The 20,147-nt window shown below is 62.1% G+C and overlaps 1 protein-coding gene across 1 annotated transcript in view; it reads right to left on the bottom strand.

Annotated features, from left to right (window-relative positions):
* Positions 1-263: 263 nt before the first annotated feature.
* LOC308052511 (lysine-specific demethylase 6B-like) overlaps positions 264-20,147 on the bottom strand; it is a gene marked incomplete at its 5' end in the record, with an annotated part of 24,596 nt that continues 4,712 nt past the window's right edge. The window contains 10 exon segments of the mRNA XM_080364591.1: positions 264-407; positions 1,401-1,571; positions 3,495-3,621; positions 5,995-6,136; positions 7,424-7,611; positions 9,834-9,948; positions 10,816-10,964; positions 11,919-12,052; positions 17,522-17,727; positions 19,732-19,936. Coding sequence (XP_080220717.1) covers positions 384-407; positions 1,401-1,571; positions 3,495-3,621; positions 5,995-6,136; positions 7,424-7,611; positions 9,834-9,948; positions 10,816-10,964; positions 11,919-12,052; positions 17,522-17,727; positions 19,732-19,936 — 1,461 coding nt within the window.

Raw genomic sequence — 20,147 nt, 5'->3', positions numbered from 1 at the left:
ATTTGGGGACCCCCCCCCACCTCGAGTTACACCCAATTTGGGGGGGGGGGGGGGGCCAGAATGACACCACCCCCCCCCCCCCCATCCCCCACCATTGGGAGGGGGGGGCTCTGAAAATTCCTATAAATCAGCATATTTTTATATAAAAACGGGGGTGGGGGGGAGCAACCGAACCCTCCCCCCCCCAACTTGGCGTCCGTCTGTCTGTCCGGGTCCCCCCCCCCCAGCGCCGTTTTCATGGAGTTGGGGGGGGAGGCGATTTTTGGGGTGATTTCTCAGTGAATAAATAAAAAGTGTTCGTGGGGGGGGGGGGGGGAGGGGTCTGTGTCGCCCCCCCCCCCCCAACTGGTGTCCCCCACGTCCCTGTTGGGGGGGGGTTGGGCTCATCTGGCACTGGGTGACGTCACCTGCAACAGGGGGAGGGGGTGTCAGGGGAACCCAGGCGTCCGGGGCGGGGGGGGGACACGTGGGTGATAGGGAATGGGATGTGGGTGATACTGGGGGGGTCGAGGGGGGTCGAGGGTGTCCCCATTGTCCCCAATGTCCCCATTACCCCCATTGTCCCCAATGTCCCCAATGCCCCCCCCCATTGTCCCCAATTCCCCCAATGCCCCCAATGCCCCCATTGCTCCCAATGCCCCCATTGCCCCCCGATGTCCCCAATGTCCCCAGTGTCCCCAGTGTCCCCAATGCCCCTATTGCCCCAAATGTCCCCACTGCCCCCAATGCCCCCATTGCCCACAATGTCCCCAACGCCCCCATTGCCCCCATTGTCCCCATTGTCCCCACTGTCCCCAATACCCCCAATGTCCCCATTGTCCCCACTGTCCCCAATACCCCCAATGCCCCCATTGCCCCCAATGCCCCCATTGCCCCCAATGTCCCCATTGTCCCCAATATCCCCATTATCCCCATTGGTCCCAATCACCCCAGTGCCCCCACTGTCCCCATTGTCCCCATTGCCCCCATTGTCCTCATTGCCCCCAATGTCCCCATTGCCCCCACTGTCCCCATTGCCCCCAATGTCCCCAATGTCCCCATTGCCCCCACTGTCCCCATTGCCTCCAATGTCCCCAATGTCCCCACTGCCCCCAATGTCCCCATTGACCCCAATGTCCCCAATGTCCCCACTGCCCCCAATGTCCCCATTGACCCCAATGTCCCCAATGTCCCCATTGACCCCAATGTCCCCATTGACCCCAGTGGCACCATCGTCCCCATTACCCCCATTGCCCCCATTGGTCTCAATCACCCCTCTGCCCCCACTGTCCCCAATGCTCCCAGTGCCCCCACTGTCCCCAATGCCCCCACTGTCTCCAATGCCCCCATTGTCCCCAATGCCCCCATTGCCCCCAATGCCCCCATTGTCCCCACTGTCCCCATTGTCCCCGTGTCCCCACCAGCGTGAAGCCGTCGTAGATCTGCATGAGCTCCTCGGTGCGGTACTGCTCCAGCACCACCACGCCGTGCAGGTGGCCGCTGCGGCGCCGCGCGCAGCCCTCGCAGTGCACCAGGTACGTGTTGCGCCCGCCCGTCTCGCTCGTCACAAACAGGATGTTGAACACCTCCACCTGCAATGGGGACAATGGGGACAATGGGGACACATGAGGACATTGGGGGCAATGGGGACAATGAGGGCAATGGGGGCAATGGGGACAATGGGGACATTTGGGACAGTGACACCTCCACCTGCAATGGGATAATGGGGATACATGGGGGCAGTGACACCTTCACCTGCAATGGGGACAATGGGGACAATGGGGACAATGACACCTCTACCTGCAATGGGGACAATGGGGACATTGGGGGCAATGGGGACATTGGGGGCAATGGGGGCAATGGGGACATTGGGGACAATGGCGGCAACGGGGGCAATGGGGGTAATGGGGACCATGGGGACAGTGGGGACATTGGTGACAATGGGGACAATGGGGACAATGACACCTCTACCTGTAGGACAGTGGGGACACAATGGGGACAGTGTGGGGACAGAGACACCTCAACCTGGGGCACACGTGGTGACAAATGACGGGTGACACAACAAGACCATGGCCAAGATCATGGCAAGATCATGGTGGGATCATGCCAAGATCATGGTTGGGATCATGCCAAGACCATGGTGGGATCATGCCAAGATCATGGTTGGGATCATGCCAAGACCATGGTGGGATCATGCCAAGATCATGGTGGGATCATGCCAAGATCATGGTGGGATCACGCCAAGATCATGGTGGGATCATGCCAAGACCATGGTGGGATCATGCCAAGATCATGGTGGGATCATGCCAAGATCATGGTGAGATCATGCCAAGATCATGGTGGGATCATGCCAAGATCATGGTGGGATCATGCCAAGACCATGGCCAAGATCATGCCAAGATCATGGTGGGATCATGCCAAGATCATGGTGGGATCACGCCAAGATCATGGTGGGATCATGCCAAGATCATGGTGGGATCATGCCAAGATCATGGTGGGATCATGCCAAGATCATGGTGGGATCATGCCAAGATCATGGTGGGATCATGCCAAGACCATGGCCAAGATCATGCCAAGATCATGGTGGGATCATGCCAAGATCATGGTGGGATCATGCCAAGATCATGGTGGGATCATGCCAAGATCATGGTTGGGATCATGCCAAGACCATAACAAGATCACGACAAGACAACATCAAGATCATGGCCAAGATAATGACCAAGACCATGCCAAGATACCACCAAGACCATGGCCAAGACCAAACCAAGGTAACACCAAGACCATGGCCAAGACCTTTCCAAGATATGGCCAAGAGCATGGCCAAGGTGACACCAAGATAATAATGAGACCATGACCAAGACCATGGCCAATCCATGGCCAAGTCCATGACCAAGACCATGGCCAATCCATGGCCAATACCATGGCCAAGTCCATGACCAAGACCATGGCCAATCCATGGCCAATACCATGGCCAAGACCATGTCAAGGTGACACCAAGATAATGAGACCATGACCAATACCATGGCCAAGACCACACCAAGGTGACACCAAGATAATGAGACCATGACCAAGACCATGGCCAAGACCACACCAAGGTGACACCAAGATAATAATGAGACCATGACCAATACCATGGCCAAGACCACACCAAGGGGACACCAAGATAATAATGAGACCATGACCAATACCATGGCCAAGACCACACCAAGGGGACACCAAGATAATAATGAGACCATGACCAAGACCATGGCCAAGACCATGTCAAGGTGACACCAAGATAATGAGACCATGACCAATACCATGGCCAAGACCATGTCAAGGTGACACCAAGATAATAATGAGACCATGACCAAGACCATGGCCAAGACCATGCCAAGGTGACACCAAGATAACGATGAGACCATGGCCAAGACCACAGCCAAGACCATGGCCAAGACCATGCCAAGGTGACACCAAAACTGTGGCCAAGCCCTTGCCCAGGTGTCATGGAGCCCCAGCGGCTCCGGCGCACTCACGTCGCACTCGTTGCAGTAGTACGCCGGCTCGTCCTTCACGCGGCCCTGGTACGCGATCTTCTTGCCGGCGCGAACCAGGCTCTCGCGCTGCACCTGCAGGTGCTTGATGGACTGCAGCAGGCAGTACCTGCGCGGGGACACGCCGTGGCACCCACGTGGCACCGCGGTGGCACCAATGGGGCACCAACGGGGCACCAACGTGGCACCGCAATGGCACCAACGTGGCACCACGATGGCACCGCCGTGGCCCTGTCCCCACTGCCATTCCCACTGTGTCCTTGTCACCATCATTGTCCCATCCCTGTCCCCATCCTTGTCCCATCCCTGTCCCCATCGTTGTCCCATCCCTGTCCCCACTGCATCCTTGTCCCCATCATTGTCCCATCCCTGTCCCCACTGCATCCCTGTCCCCATCCTTGTCCCATCCCTGTCCCCATCCTTGTCCCATCCCTGTCCCCATCCTTGTCCCTGTCCCCATTGCCATTCCCACTGTGTCCTTGTCCCCATCATTGTCCCATCCCTGTCCCCATCCTTGTCCCATCCCTGTCCCCATCATTGTCCCATCCCTGTCCCCACTGCGTCCCTGTCCCCATCATTGTCCCATTCCTGTTCCCATCATTGTTCCTGTCCCCATTGCCATTCCCACTGTGTCCTTGTCCCCATCGTTGTCCCATCCCTGTCCTCACTGCATCCCTGTCCCCATCGTTGTCCCCATCCCCATCCCCATCATTGTCCCATCCCTGTCCTCATCGTTGTCCCATCCTGTCCCCATCATGGTCTCACCCCTGTCCCCATCATTGTCCCATCCCTGTCCCCATCATTGTCCCCATCCCCATCCCCATCATTGTCCCATCCCTGTCCCCATCATTGTCCCCATCCCCATCCCCATCATTGTCCCATCCCCATCCCCATCATTGTCCTATCCCTGTCCCCATCATGGTCTCACCCCTGTCCCCATCATTGTCCCATCCCTGTCCCCATCATTGTCCCCATCCCCATCCCCATCATTGTCCCATCCCTGTCCCCATCATTGTCCCTGTCCCCATTGCCATTCCCACTGTGTCCTTGTCCCCATCGTTGTCCCATCCCTGTCCCCATCATTGTCCCATCCCTGTCCCCATCGTTGTCCCATCCCTGTCCTCACTGCATCCTTGTCCCCATCATTGTCCCCATCCCCATCCCCATCATTGTCCCATCCCTGTCCCCGTCATTGTCCCATCCCTGTCCTCACTGCATCCTTGTCCCCATCGTTGTCCCCATCCCCATCCCCATCATGGTCCCATCCCTGTCCCCATCGTTGTCCCATCCTGTCCCCATCATGGCCCCGTCCCCACTGTCATTCCCACTGTGTTCTTGTCCCCATTATGGTCCCATCCCTGTCCCCATCATTGTCCCATCCCTGTCCCCACCATGTCCTTGTCCCCACTGTGCTCCTGTCCCTGTCCCCAATGTCCCCAGTGTCCCCTGTGGCCCCAATGTGCCCCATGTCCCCAATGTCCCCGTGTCCCCAATGTCCCCATGTCCCCAGTATCCCCCAGTGTCCCCAATGTCCCCAATGTCCCCCGTGTCCCCAATGTCCCCATGTCCCCCATGTCCCCAATGCCCCCCATGTCCCAATGTCCCCATGTCCCCAGTGTCCCCAATATCCCCCCAGTGTCCCCAATGTGCCCCATGTCCCCAATGTCCCCGTGTCCCCAATGTCCCCATGTCCCCAATGTCCCCGTGTCCCCAATGTCCCCCGTGTCCCCAATGTCCCCCGTGTCCCTGTGTCCCCAATGTCCCCAACGCCCCCCATGTCCCCCAATGTCCCCAATGTCCCGTGTCCCTCACTTGATCATGCCGTAGAGGTCGGGGTCGCTGATCTTCACGGTCCAATGCCCCCCATGTCCCCATGTCCCCAATATCCTCCAGTGTCCCCAATATCCCCCATGTCCCCAATATCCCCCAGTGTCCCCAATGTCCCCCGTGTCCCCCATGTCCCCAATGCCCCCCATGTCCCCAATGCCCCCCATGGCCCCAATGTCCCCAATGTCCCCCGTGTCCTCCATGTCCCCCATGTCCCCAATATCCCCCAATGTCCCCAATGTCCCCAGTATCCCCCACGTCCCCAATGCCCCCCATGTCCCCAGTGTCCCCAATGTCCCTAGTATCCCCCATGTCCCCAATGTCCCCCATGTCCCCAATGTCCCCAACGCCCCCCATGTCCCCATGTCCCCGTGTCCCTCACTTGATCATGCCGTAGAGGTCGGGGTCGCTGATCTTCACGGTCCAATGCCCCCCATGTCCCCATGTCCCCAATATCCTCCAGTGTCCCCAATATCTCCCATGTCGCCAATATCCCCCAGTGTCCCCAATGTCCCCCGTGTCCCCCATGTCCCCAATGCCCCCCATGTCCCCAATGCCCCCCATGTCCCCAGTGTCCCCAATGTCCCCAGTGTCCCCAATGTCCCCCATGTCCCCAACGCCCCCCATGTCCCCATGTCCCCATGGTGTCCCTCACTTGATCATGCCGTAGAGGTCGGGGTCGCTGATCTTCACGGTCCGCGCCACGTTCCAGGACACGTGGATCATGGGGACGATGGACTTGACGTTCTTCACCTCGTTCCACTCGTAGCGCTCCAGGGCCAGCTGGTACTGGTACGCTGTGGGGACATGGGGACAATGGGGACGTCAGGGGACAATGGGGACAATGGGTTCCCCCACGTGTCCCCTCATGTCCCCTCTGTATCCCCCAATGTCCCCATGTCCTACTAGAGAGTGGCCTGATGGGCCAGGGCAGAGTGTTGAACCAACTGGTCACCTGCACCGTGTCCCCATGTCCCCATAGCTCCTGTCCTCATGTCCCCATGTCCCACTGTCTCCATGTCCCCCTGTCCCCACATCCCCATGTCCTGCTGTCCCCATATCCCCCATCCTCATATCCTCATGTCCCCATATCCTCTGTCCCCATATCACCCCATGTCCCCATATTCCCCTGTCCCCCATCCCCCTGTCCCCATATCCCCATGTCCCCTGTCCCCATATCCCCCTGTCCCCATGTCCCCCTGTCCCTATATCCCCATATCCCCCCGTCCCCCCATCCCTCCATGTTCCCCTGTCCCCTCTGCTGTCCCCATGTCCCTGTGTCCCCCGCAATGTCCCCATCCCCCTGCTGTCCCCCCAATGTCCCCATGTCCCCATCCCCCTGCTGTCCCCATGTCCCCCGCAATGTCCCCATCTCCCCTGCTGTCCCCATGTCCCATATCCCCCCTACTGTCCCCATGTCCCCCACTGTCCCCATCCCGTCCACTGTCCCCATGTCCCTGTGTCCCCCCCACTGTCCCCACCCCCCCCGTCCCCATGTCCCCATCCCCCCTGCCGTCTCCATGTCCCCCAATGTCCCCATGTCCCCATCCCCCCCACTGTCCCAATGTCTCCATGTCCCCATCCCCCCCGCTGTCCCCATGTCCCCTGCTGTCCCCTCAATGTCCCCATGTCCCCATCCCCCACACTGTTGCCATGTCCCCGTGTCCCCTGCAATGTCCCCATCCCCCACAATGTCCCCATGTCCCCATCCCCCGCACTGTCCCCATGTCCCCCCCAATGTCCCCATGTCCCCCACACCCACCGGTGAGCGGCCCCACGTTCCAGGCGATGTTGTTGCACCAGCCGGTGGCTGCACTCAGTGCACGGTGCCCGCGTTGATCCACACCAGGTCCCCAATGTCCCCATGTCCCCCAATGTCCCCATGTCCCCCCCATGTCCCCACACCCACCGGTGAGCGGCCCCACGTTCCAGGCGATGTTGTTGCACCAGCCGGTGGCTGCACCCAGTGCACGGTGCCCGCGTTGATCCACACCAGGTCCCCAATGTCCCCATGTCCCCCACTGTCCCCATGTCCCCATGTCCCCCGCAATGTCCCCATGTCCCCCCCATGTCCCCACACCCACCGGTGAGCGGCCCCACGTTCCAGGCGATGTTGTTGCACCAGCCGGTGGCCTGCACCCAGTGCACGGTGCCCGCGTTGATCCACACCAGGTCCCCCGGGCGCTGCACGAACCGGTACACGGGGATGTGCGAGCGGTACAGGTCCTCCAGCACCGGCCACCACGAGCCCGTCAGGTAGTCCACGCCCTGCCTGCGGGAGGGGCGGGGTCAGCACATGCCCCGCCCACCCCCTGGCCACGCCCACCCACCCCCTGGCCACGCCCACCCACCCCCAGCCCCCTCACACCCACCATGACCCCCCCCATGATCCACCCAATGCACCCGTTGCCTTGAGCACTCTGGCCACGCCCACAACGCTTAGCCACGCCCCCTAGTACTTAGCTCCGCCCCTCCAGTACTTAGCTCCGCCCACTGGCTCCACACCCCCCTCCCATTGCACACCCCCCCTCCCCCTGCCCCGCACCCCATGCTCACAGTGGCTATAGGGGCTCTGGCCACGCCCCCGTGCCAAGCCACGCCCACAACGCTTAGCCACACCCCCCAGTACTTAGCTCCGCCCCCCCCCCATGCTCACAGTGGCTATAGGAGCTCTGGCCATGCCCCCCGTGCCAAGCCACACCCACAACGCTTGGCCACACCCCCAGTACTTAGCTCCGCCCCCCCTCAGTACTTAGCTCCGCCTCCCCAATGCTCACAGTGGCTATAGGGGCTCTGGCCACGCCCCTGTGCCAAGCCACGCCCACAACGTTTAGCCACACCCCCAGTACTTAGCTCTGCCCCCCCAATGCTCACAGTGGCTATAGGGGCTCTGGCCACGCCCCCCGAGGCAAGCCACGCCCACAACGCTTGGCCACACCCCTAGTACTTAGCTCCGCCCCCCCTCAGTACTTAGCTCCGCCCCCCCAATGCTCACAGTGGCTATAGGGGCTCTGGCCACGCCCCCCGTGCCAAGCCACGCCCACAACGCTTAGCCACACCCCCAGTACTTAGCTCTGCCCCCCCAATGCTCACAGTGGCTATAGGGGCTCTGGCCACGCCCCCCGTGGCAAGCCACGCCCACAACGCTTAGCCACACCCCTCAGTACTTAGCTCTGCCCCCACCCCCACCCCCCCCGCCCCGTGCTCACAGTGGCTATAGGGGCTCTGGCCACGCCCCCCGTGCCAAGCCACGCCCACAACGGTTAGCCACACCCCCCAGTACTTAGTTCCGCCCACTGGGTCCACAGCCCCCCTCCCATTGCGCCCCCCCCTCCCCTGTGCTCACAGTGGCTATGGGGGCTCTGGCCATGCCCCCCCGTGCCAAGCCACACCCACAACGCTTAGCCACACCCCCCAGTACTGAGCTCCGCCCACTGGGTCCACCCCCCCATTGCGTGCCCCGCCCTCGTCACAGGCCACACCCCCTCCCAGGCCACGCCCTACCCTTAGCCACGCCCCCATTGACCACACCCCTTCTGGCCACCAACCTGCTCTCCCACTCAACCCCTGCCCCCGCCCCAGGCCCCGCCCTCATCACTGGCCACACCCCCGCCCCAGGCCCCGCCCCCTCCACCCCAGGCCCTGCCCCCTCCACCTCAGGCCCCGCCCTTGACACAGGCCACACCCCCTCCCAGGCCACGCCCTCTCCTTAGCCACGCCCACTGGCCACACCCCCTCTGGCCACCAACCTGCTCTCCCACTCAAGCTGTGCTGCCGCCCCAAGCCCCGCCCTCCTCCCAGGCCACACCCCTCCCAGGCCACGCCCCCAATGGCCACACCCCCTCTGGCCACCAAGCTGCTCTCCCAGCATCACTCCAAGTCAATCCCTGCCCCCGCCCCAGGCCCCGCCCTCCTCCCAGGCCACACCCCTCCCAGGCCACGCCCCCATTGGCCACAGCCCCTCTGGCCAGCAACCTGCTCTCCCAGCATCACTCCAAGTCAATCCCTGTCCCCGCCCCAGGCCCCGCCCTCATCACAGGCCACACCCCCTCCCAGGTCACGCCCTCATTGGCCACATCCCCTCTGGCCACCAACCTGCTCTCCCAGCATCACTCCAAGTGAATCCCTGTCCCCGCCCCAGGCCCCACCCCCTCCCCAGCCACGCGCTCTCCTTACACACGCCCCCATTGGCCACACCCCCTCCTTAGCCACGCCCTCTCCTTAGCCACGCCCTCATTGGCCACACCCCCCTCCTTAGCCACGCCCTTGTTTAGCCACGCCCCCATTGGCCACACCCCCCCTCCTTAGCCACGCCCTCACCTTAGCCATGCCCCCATTGGCCACACCCCCTCTGGCCACCAACCTGCTCTCCCAGCATCAGTCCAACTCAACCCCTGCCCCCGCCCCCTCCACCCCAGGCCCCGCCCCCTCGCTCCCAGGCCCCGCCCCCTCGCTCCCAGGCCCCGCCCCCCGTTGCGCAGGCCCCGCCCTCACTTGTCGCAGAAGGCGGAGATGGTCTCCCAGTAGTGCTCGTGCACCGCGAACCACTCGCAGTCCCCGGGGCCGATGTTGATGTTCACCGAGCAGAAGTTGTTGTTCTCCTGGTGCCCTGGGGGGGGGACGGTGTCACCGTCACCGCGGGGTCATATACACCTTCGGTGTCACCCGTGTCATATACGGACAAGGGGGTGGGGACAGTGTGAGGGTGACATGGCCCCAGTGTCCCCAATGTCCCCATTGCCCCCAATGTCCCCATTGTCTCCAATGTCCCCATTGCCCCCAATGCCCCCATTGCCCCCAATGTCCCCATTGTCCCCACTGTCCCCATTGTCCTCAACAACCCCAGTGATCCAAATTACTCCATTCTCCCCATTGCCCCCAATGTCCCCACTGTCCCCATTGTCTCCACTGCCCCCAATGCCCCCAATGTTCCCAATGTCCCCATTGCCCCCATGGCCCCCATTGTCTCCACTGTCCCCAATGCCCCCAATGTCCTCATTGCCCCCAATGTCCCCATTGTCACCAATGTCCCCACTGTCCCCCATGTCCCCAATGTCCCCATTGCCCCCATTGCCCCCAATGTCCCCATTGTCACCAATGTCCCCACTGTCCCCCATGTCCCCATGTTCCCCTGTCCATACATCCCCCTCTCCCCATGTCCCCATGTCTCCCTGTCTCCATATCCCCATCCCCTGTCCCCATGACCCCCTGTCCCCATATCCCTATGTTCCCCTGTCCCCATGTCCCCCTGTCCCCATGTCCCCCTGTCTCCATGTCCCTCTGTCCCATTATCCCCCTGTCCCCATATTCCCACATCTCCCTGTCCCCATATCCCCATGTCCCCCTCATGTCCCCATGTCCCCCCTGTGCTGTGTCCCCCATATGTCCCCATGTCCCCCGATGTCTCCATGTCCCTCCATGTCCCTCCATGTCCCCACGGCCCCCAATGTCCCCGTGTCCCCATGTCCCCGCTCACCGGGGGTTCTGCTCCCGGGCACCTTCATGTAGAGCTGCACGGTGTTCATGCCCAGGATGGTGTGTCCCACGTGGCTCAGCATGTTCCCCGTGCTCGACACCCTCATGAACGCCGGCAGCTTCAGCAGCTCCTGCAGCTGCGGCTTCCACCTGGGGACACGGGGGGCGTGGCCTCAGGGGGGGCGTGGCCTCAGGGGGCGTGGCCTCGGAGAGGCGGGGCCACAGGGGCTGGACCAGGGGGCCGGGGGGGGGGGAGCTGGGGAAGGGCTCAGTGGGTCCCAGAGAGGCGGGGACTAAGGGGGCGTGGCCTCAGGGGGGGCGTGGCCTCGGAGAGGCGGGGCCACAGGGGTGGTGTGGGGGGGGAGCTGGGGAAGGGCTCAGTGGGCGGGGCCCCGGAGGGGGGGGGCGGCTAAGGGGGCGGGGACTAAGGGGGCGTGGTCTCAGGAGGGCGGGGCCTCGAAGGGGTGGGGCCTCAGGGGTGGGGCGGGGGGCTGTGGGAGGTGGGGAAGGGCTCAGTGGGTGGGGCCCTGGAGAGGCGGGGTCTAAGGGGGCGTGGCCTCACAGGGGCGTGGTCTCGGGGGCGTGGCCTAAAGGGGCGGGGCCTCAGAGAGGCGGGGCCACAGGGGTGGGGCTTCGGGAAGGGCTCAGTGGGTGGGGCCTCAGGAGGGCGTGGTCTCATAGGGGCGGGGCCTTTTGAGTGTGCGCAGTGGGCGGGGCCGCAGTGGGCGGGGCTTCAGGGGCCTTTGACCCCAGGGTGCCCCCGCCCCGTCCCCCAAACCCAGGTGACCCCCTGACCCCTTGGTGACTCTGCTACACCCCCACCCTTGGGTGCCCCCCTGCCCCCTCCCCCCAAACCCTGGTGACCCGCTGACCCCTGGGTGCCCCCCCCTCCACCCTTGGGTGCCCCCCCAAACCCATCCCCCCACCCCCCCCAAAAACCCAGGTGACCCCCTGACTCCTGGGTGCTCCCCCCTACACCTGGGTGCCCCCCCCACCCCCCACCTTGGGTGCCCCCCCGTGACCCCTGGGTGCCCCCCCCCCCACCTTGGGTGCCCCCCCGTGACCCCTGGGTGCCCCCCCCACCCTTGGGTGCCCCTCCCCCACCTCTTGGCGTCCGACAGGTCGATGTTGGTCCCGAACTTGATGATCTGGTGGCATTTCTGGTCGGGGGCGCCGGGGGGGGGGTCGGTGGTGCTGTCGGGCTCGTCCCCCTCCTCGTCCTCACTGTCCTTGTCCTCCTGGGGGGACGGCACGGGGCGTCAGGGGACAACGGGGACAATGGGGACAACGGGGACAACGGGGACAATGGGGACGATGGGGACAGTGGGGACAACGGGGACAATGGGGACGATGGGGACAGTGGGGACAGTGGGGACAACGGGGACAACGGGGACAACGGGGACAATGGGGACAACGGGGACAACGGGGACAGTGGGGACAGTGGGGACAACGGGGACAACGGGGACAGTGGGGACAGTGGGGACAGTGGGGACAACGGGGACAACGGGGACAGTGGGGACAGTGGGGACAGTGGGGACAATGGGGACAGTGGGGACAGTGGGGACAGTGGGGACAACGGGGACAGTGGGGACAATGGGGACAATGGGTGCCAGCGCTGCCGTCATGGCTCCATGTCCCATCACCTCCCCACATGTCCCCACATGTCCCCATATGTCCCTACATGTCTCTACATGTCCCCATGTGTCCCTACATGTCCGCATATGTCCCCACATGTCCCCATGTGTCCCATCAACTCCCTACGTGTCCCTACATGTCTGTATATGTCCCCATGTGTCCCCACATGTCCCTACATGTCCCCACGTGTCCCCACATGTCCCCATGTGTCCTCACATGACCCCATATGTCCCTACATGTCCCTACATGTCCCCATGTGTCCCCATATGTCCCCATGTGCCCCCACATGTCCCCATATGTCCCTACATGTCCCTACATGTCCCCATGTGTCCCATCAACTCCCCCCATGTCCCCATGTGTCCCCACATGTCCCCACATGTCCCTACATGTACCTACATGTCCCCATGTGTCCCATCAACTCCCCACATGTCCCCGTATGTCTCTACATGTCCCCATGTGTCCCCACATGTCCCCATGTGCCCCCACATGTCCCCATGTGTCCCCATGTGTCCCATCAACTCCCCACATGTCCCCATATGTCTCTGCATGTCCCCATGTGTCCCCACATGTCCCCATGTGCCCCCACATGTCCCCATGTGTCACATCAACTCCCTACGTGTCCCTACATGTCCCCACGTGTCCCCACATGTCCCCACATGTCCCTACATGTCCCCATGTGTGCCATCAATTCCCCCCATGTCCCCATGTGTCCCTACATGTCCCCATGTGTCCCCACATGTCCCCACGTGTCCCTACATGTCTCTACATGTCCCCATGTGTCCCCATATGTCCCCATGTGCCCCCACATGTCCCCATGTGTCCCTACATGTCCCTACATGTCCCCATGTGTCCCATCAACTCCCCACATGTCCCCATATGTCTCTACATGTCCCCATATGTCCCTACATGTCTCTACATGTCCCCATGTGTCCCCACATGTCCCCATGTGTCCCTACGTGTCCCTACATGTCCCCATGTGTCCCATCACCTCCCTATGTGTCCCTACATGTCCCTACGTGTCCCCATATGTCCCTACATGTCTCTACATGTCCCCATGTGTCCCTACACGTCCCTACATGTTCCCATGTGTCCCATCAACTCCCCACATGTCCCTACACGTACCTACATGTCCCCACATGTCCCTACATGTCCCCATGTGTCCCATCACCTCCCCATATGTCCCTACATGTCCCCACATGTCCCTACATGTCCCCATGTGTCCTATCAACTCCCCCATGTCCCCATGTGTCCCTACATGTACCTACATGTCCCCATGTGCGCCCACATGTCCCCATGTGTCCCCATGTGTCCCATCAACTCCCCACATGTCCCCATATGTTTCTACATGTCCCCATGTGTCCCCACATGTCCCCCCATGTCCCTATGTGCCGCCACAGCCCCATGTCCCATCACCTCCCCACATGTCCCTACCTGTCCCCATATGTCCCCATATGTCCCTACATGTCCCTACATGTCCCTACGTGTCCCCATGTGTCCCTACATGTCCCCATGTGTCCCCATATGTCCCTACATGTCCCTACATTTCCCCATATGTCCCTACATATCCCCACATGTCTCTACATGTCCCCATGTGTCCCATCAACTCCCTACGTGTCCCTACATGTCCGTACATGTCCCTGTGTGTCCCCACATGTCCCTACATGTCCCCAAGTGTTCCTCTATGTCCCCATGTGTCCCTACATGTCCCCATGTGTCCCCACATGTCCCTCCATGTCCCTATGTGCCGCCACGGCCCCATGTCCCATCACCTCCCCCCGTGTCCCCACATGTCCCCACGTGTCCCCCCGTGTCCCCACACGTCCCCAAGCGCCCCCGCTGACCTGCAGCGCCTCCTGGCAGGATGAGGCCTGGTACTGCGCGTACTTGGCGATGGTGGCGTGGGACCAGGGACGGTCCTGCTGCCACGTCCCATGTGTCCCATCACCTCCCCACGTGTCCCTATGTGTCCCCACATGTCCCTACATGTCCTTAATGTGTCCCCATGTGTCCCATCACCTCCCCATATGTCCCTACATGTCCCCATGTATCTCTACATGTCCCCATGTGTCTCATCAATTTACCCCATGTCCCCATGTGTCCCTACATGTCCCCATGTGTCCCTACGTGTCCCTACATGTCCCCATGTGTCCCATCACCTCCCTATGTGTCCCTACATGTCCCTACGTGTCCCCATATGTCCCTACATGTCTCTACATGTCCCCATGTGTCCCTACATGTCCCTACACGTCCCTACATGTTCCCATGTGTCCCATCAACTCCCCACATGTCCCTACACGTACCTACATGTCCCCACATGTCCCTACATGTCCCCATGTGTCCCATCAACTCCCCACATGTCCCTACATGTCCCCACGTGTCCCCACATGTCCCCACGTGTCCCCACATGTCCCCCCATGTCCCTATGTGCCGCCGCGGCCCCATGTCCCATCACCTCCCCACATGTCCCCACATGTCCCCACGTGTCCCCACGTGTCCCCCCGTGTCCCCACACGTCCCCAAGCGCCCCCGCTGACCTGCAGCGCCTCCTGGAAGGACGAGGCCTGGTACTGCGCGTACTTGGCGATGGTGGCGTGGGACCAGGGACGGTCCTGCTGCCACGTCCCATGTGTCCCATCACCTCCCCACGTGTCCCTATGTGTCCCCACATGTCCCTACATGTCCTTAATGTGTCCCCATGTGTCCCATCACCTCCCCATATGTCCCTACATGTCCCCATGTATCTCTACATGTCCCCATGCGTCTCATCAATTTACCCCATGTCCCCATGTGTCCCTACATGTCCCCATGTGTCCCTACGTGTCCCTACATGTCCCCATGTGTCCCATCACCTCCCTATGTGTCCCTACATGTCCCTACGTGTCCCCATATGTCCCTACATGTCTCTACATGTCCCCATGTGTCCCTACACGTCCCTACATGTTCCCATGTGTCCCATCAACTCCCCACATGTCCCTACATGTACCTACATGTCCCCACATGTCCCTACATGTCCCCATGTGTCCCATCAACTCCCCACATGTCCCTACATGTCCCCACATGTCCCTACATGTCCCCATGTGTCCCATCAACTCCCCACATGTCCCTACATGTCCCCACGTGTCCCCACATGTCCCCACGTGTCCCCACATGTCCCCCCATGTCCCTATGTGCCGCCGCGGCCCCATGTCCCATCACCTCCCCCCGTGTCCCCACATGTCCCCACGTGTCCCCACGTGTCCCCCCGTGTCCCCACACGTCCCCAAGCGCCCCCGCTGACCTGCAGCGCCTCCTGGCAGGATGAGGCCTGGTACTGGGCGTACTTGGCGATGGTGGCGTGGGACCAGGGACGGTCCTGCTGCCACGTCCCATGTGTCCCATCACCTCCCCACGTGTCCCAATGTGTCCCCACATGTCCCTACATGTCCTTAATGTGTCCCCATGTGTCCCATCACCTCCCCATACATCCCTACATGTCCCCACATGTCCCCATGTGTCCCTACATGTCCCTACATGTCCCTATGTGTCCCTACATGTCCCTACATGTCCCCATATGTCCCCAAGCGTCCCTACATGTCCCCATGTGTCCCCATATGTCCCTACATGTCCCCATATATCTCTACATGTCCCTACATGTCCCCATGTATCCCTACATGTCCCCATGTGTACCCATGTGTCCCTACATGTCCCTACATGTCCCCATGTGTCCCATCAACTCCCCACATGTCCCTACATGTCTCTACATGTCCCCATGTGCCCCCACATGTCCCCATGTGTCACATCAACTCCCCACATGTCCCTACATGTCCCCACGTGTCCCCACATGTCCCCATGTGTCCCCACATGTCCCCCCATGTCCCTATGTGCCGCCACAGCCCCATGTCCCATCACCTCCTGCCTTGTCCCCCTGTGTCCCATCACCTCCCCACATGTCCCCACGTGTCCCCACACGTCCCCAAGCGCCCCCGCTGACCTGCAGCGCCTCCTGGCAGGATGAGGCCTGGTACTGGGCGTACTTGGCGATGGTGGCGTGGGACCAGGGACGGTCCTGCTGCCACGTCCCATGTGTCCCATCACCTCCCCACGTGTCCCTATGTGTCCCCACATGTCCCTACATGTCCTTAATGTGTCCCCATGTGTCCCATCACCTCCCCATATGTCCCTACATGTCCCCATGTATCTCTACATGTCCCCATGTGTCTCATCAATTTACCCCATGTCCCCATGTGTCCCCACATGTCCCCATGTGTCCCTACGTGTCCCTACATGTCCCCATGTGTCCCATCACCTCCCTATGTGTCCCTACATGTCCCTACGTGTCCCCATATGTCCCTACATGTCTCTACATGTCCCCATGTGTCCCTACACGTCCCTACATGTTCCCATGTGTCCCATCAACTCCCCACATGTCCCTACACGTACCTACATGTCCCCACATGTCCCTACATGTCCCCATGTGTCCCATCAACTCCCCACATGTCCCTACATGTCCCCATGTGTCCCATCACCACCCCATATGTCCCTACATGTCCCCACATGTCCCTACATGTCCCCATGTGTCCTATCAACTCCCCCATGTCCCCATGTGTCCCTACATGTACCTACATGTCCCCATGTGTCCCCATATGTCCCCATGTGCCCCCACATGTCCCCATGTGTCCCCATGTGTCCCATCAACTCCCCACATGTCCCTACCTGTCCCCATATGTCCCCATATGTCCCTACATGTCCCTACATGTCCCTACGTGTCCCCATGTGTCCCTACATGTCCCCATGTGTCCCCATATGTCCCTACATGTCCCTACATTTCCCCATATGTCCCTACATATCCCCACATGTCTCTACACGTCCCCATGTGTCCCATCAACTCCCTACGTGTCCCTACATGTCCGTACATGTCCCTGTGTGTCCCCACGTGTCCCCACATGTCCCCATGTGTCCCCACATGTCCCCCCATGTCTCTATGTGCCGCCGCGGCCCCATGTCCCATCACCTCCCCCCGTGTCCCCACATGTCCCCACGTGTCCCCACGTGTCCCCCCGTGTCCCCACACGTCCCCAAGCGCCCCCGCTGACCTGCAGCGCCTCCTGGAAGGACGAGGCCTGGTACTGGGCGTACTTGGCGATGGTGGTGTGCGAGCGGCTGCTGGCGCAGGGCCAGACCTGCCGCGTCCCCGACAGGTCCCAGTTCTGGTCCGACGGCTGCTGGACCTGCGTGCGAACCTCCACGGCGTGCTCGCCGCTCGCCTCCACCAGCGTCTTGGTGCTGAACAGCCCCAGGTCTGCGGGAATGGGGGTCACAATGGGGGGGGGTCCCTAAGGGGGTCCACAAGGGGACAGGGGGGTCCTCCGGGGGGGTCCCATGGGGATAAAGAGGCTCCCAGAGGGACCAGGATGGGGACAGGGATGGGGATGGGGATGGAGATGGGGACAAGGATGGGGATGGGGATGGGGACATTGGGCTCCAGCAGCGTCTTGGTGCTGAACAGCCCCAGGTCTGCGGGAAATCGGGGGGACACAATGTGGGGGGTCCCCAGGGGGTCCCCAAGGGACAGAGGGGTCCCAAGGGGACAAGGACAGGGATGGGGACATTGGGCTCCAGCAACGTGTTGGTGCTGAACAGCCCCAGGTCTGTGTGAAATGGGGGGGGCACAATGTGGGGGGGTACCTAAGAGGGTCCCCAAGGGGACAGGGGGGTCCCCAGGGGGGGTCTCTAAGGGGACAGGGGGGGTCCTATGGGGATAAAGAGGCTCTCAGAGGGACCAGGATGGGGACAGGGATGGGGATGGGGATGGAGATGGGGACAAGGACAGGGATGGGGACATTGGGCTCCAGAAGCATCTTGGTGCTGAACAGCCCCAGGTCTGCAGGGAATGGGGAGGCACAATGTGGGGGGGTCGCCAGGGGGGTCCCCAAAGGGACAGGGGGTTCCCAGGGGGGTCCCCAAATGGACAGGGGGGGGTCCCATGGGGACAGAGCAGCTGCCATGGGGACAGGGATGGGGATGGGGACAGCAATGGGGACATTGGGCTCCACCAGCGTCTTGGTGCTGAACAGCTCCAGGTCTGCAGGAAATGGGGGGGGATAATGGGGGGGGGTCCCCAGGGGGGTCCACAAGGGGACAGGGGGGTCCCCAGGGGGTCCCCAAGGGGACAGGGGGGGTCCCATGGGGACAAGGACAGGGATGGGGATGGGGACATTGGGCTCCACCAGTGTCTTGGTGCTCAACAGCCCCAGGTCTGCAGGGAATGGGGGAGGCACAATGTGGGGGGGTCCCCAGGGGGGTCCCCCAAGGGGACAGGGGGGGTCCCATGGGGATAAAGAGGCTCCCAAGGGGACAGGGGAGTCCCACGGGGACAGCAATGGGGACATTGGGCTCCACCAGCGTCTTGGTGCTGAACAGCCCCAGGTCTGCGGGAATGGGGGTCAGAATGGGGGGGGTCCCCAGGGGGTCCCCAAGGGGACAGGGGGGTCCCCAGGGGGGGTCCCATGGGGATAAAGAGGCTCCCAGAGGGACCAGGATGGGGACAGGGATGGGGATGGAGATGGGGATGGGGATGGGGACAAGGACAGGGATGGGGACATTGGGCTCCAGCAGCGTCTTGGTGCTGAACAGCCCTAGGTCTGCGGGAGGGCCCAGAATGGGGGGGTCAGAGTGTGGGGGGGTCCCCAGGAGGGTCCCCAAGGGGACGGGGGGGGTCCCAGGGTCCCATGGGATAAAGAGGCTCCCAAGGGGACAAGAAGAGCAATGGGGACAGCAATGGGGACATTGGGCTCCAGCAGCGTCTTGGTGCTGAACAGCCCCAGGTCTGCGGGAATGGGGGGGTCAGAACATGGGGGGGCCCCAGGGGGGTCCCCAAGGGGACAGGGGGGGGTCCCATGGGGACAAGAACAGGGATGGGGACATTGGGCTCCAGCAGCACCTTGGTGTCCTGGATGATGCTGATGGGGGGGGGGGGGGGGAGCCCTCTTTGTGGGGCTCCCTTATTTTTTGGGGGGGTCTCACGTGACCCAGGGGGGGATCCCCCATTGCGGGGAGGTCTCCCCTTTGTGGGGGTGTCCCCATTTGTTGGGGGGTGTCCCCATTTTGCAGGGGTGTCCCCATTTTTGGCGGGAGGGCGCTCAAGGAGCCGGCCATGCCCTGGATGATTGGGGGGGGGGGGACACCCTCTTTGCGGGGCTCCCTTATTTTTTGGGGGGGTCCCACGTGACCCAGGGGGGATCCCCCATTGTGGGGGGGTCTCCCCTTTGTGGGGGTGTCCCCATTTTGGGGGGGGGTCACTCACTGAGGCGCAGGGACCCGGCGAGGCCCCGGATGACGGTGATGGGGTTGCGGGGGTCGGTGCAGAACTGCAGCAGGACGGGCGAGAAGGCGTCGCGCTTGCTTTCCAGCTGGGGGAGAAACAGCCAATCAGAGCGCGGCACCGCGCCCGCCCGCCAATCAGCGAGCGGCAGCTCCGCCCGCCGGCCAATGGGAGCGCAGCGTCCCGCCTACCGGGGAGGGAACCCGGAAAAAGGGCGGAAGTGAATCCGGAAGAGCGCGCCCCGTGCTGCCCGCGGACCAATCAGAGGCGGGGTTGGGCTTGTGGGCCAATCAGCACAGAGAGAGCCGGGGGAGGGCAGGATATCCCCCCCCCCGCCAGGATTGGGATGCAATAAAGTGCCAGCCAATCAGGACTGAGATATGCTGGCTGGTCCAGCC

The sequence above is a fragment of the Nesoenas mayeri genome (assembly GCF_963082525.1).
Source record: "Nesoenas mayeri genome assembly, contig: SCAFFOLD_120, whole genome shotgun sequence".
Classification (NCBI taxonomy): domain Eukaryota; kingdom Metazoa; phylum Chordata; class Aves; order Columbiformes; family Columbidae; genus Nesoenas; species Nesoenas mayeri.
The sequence above is the reverse complement of the archived record's forward strand: the minus strand, read 5'-3'. Positions and strand labels throughout refer to the sequence as shown.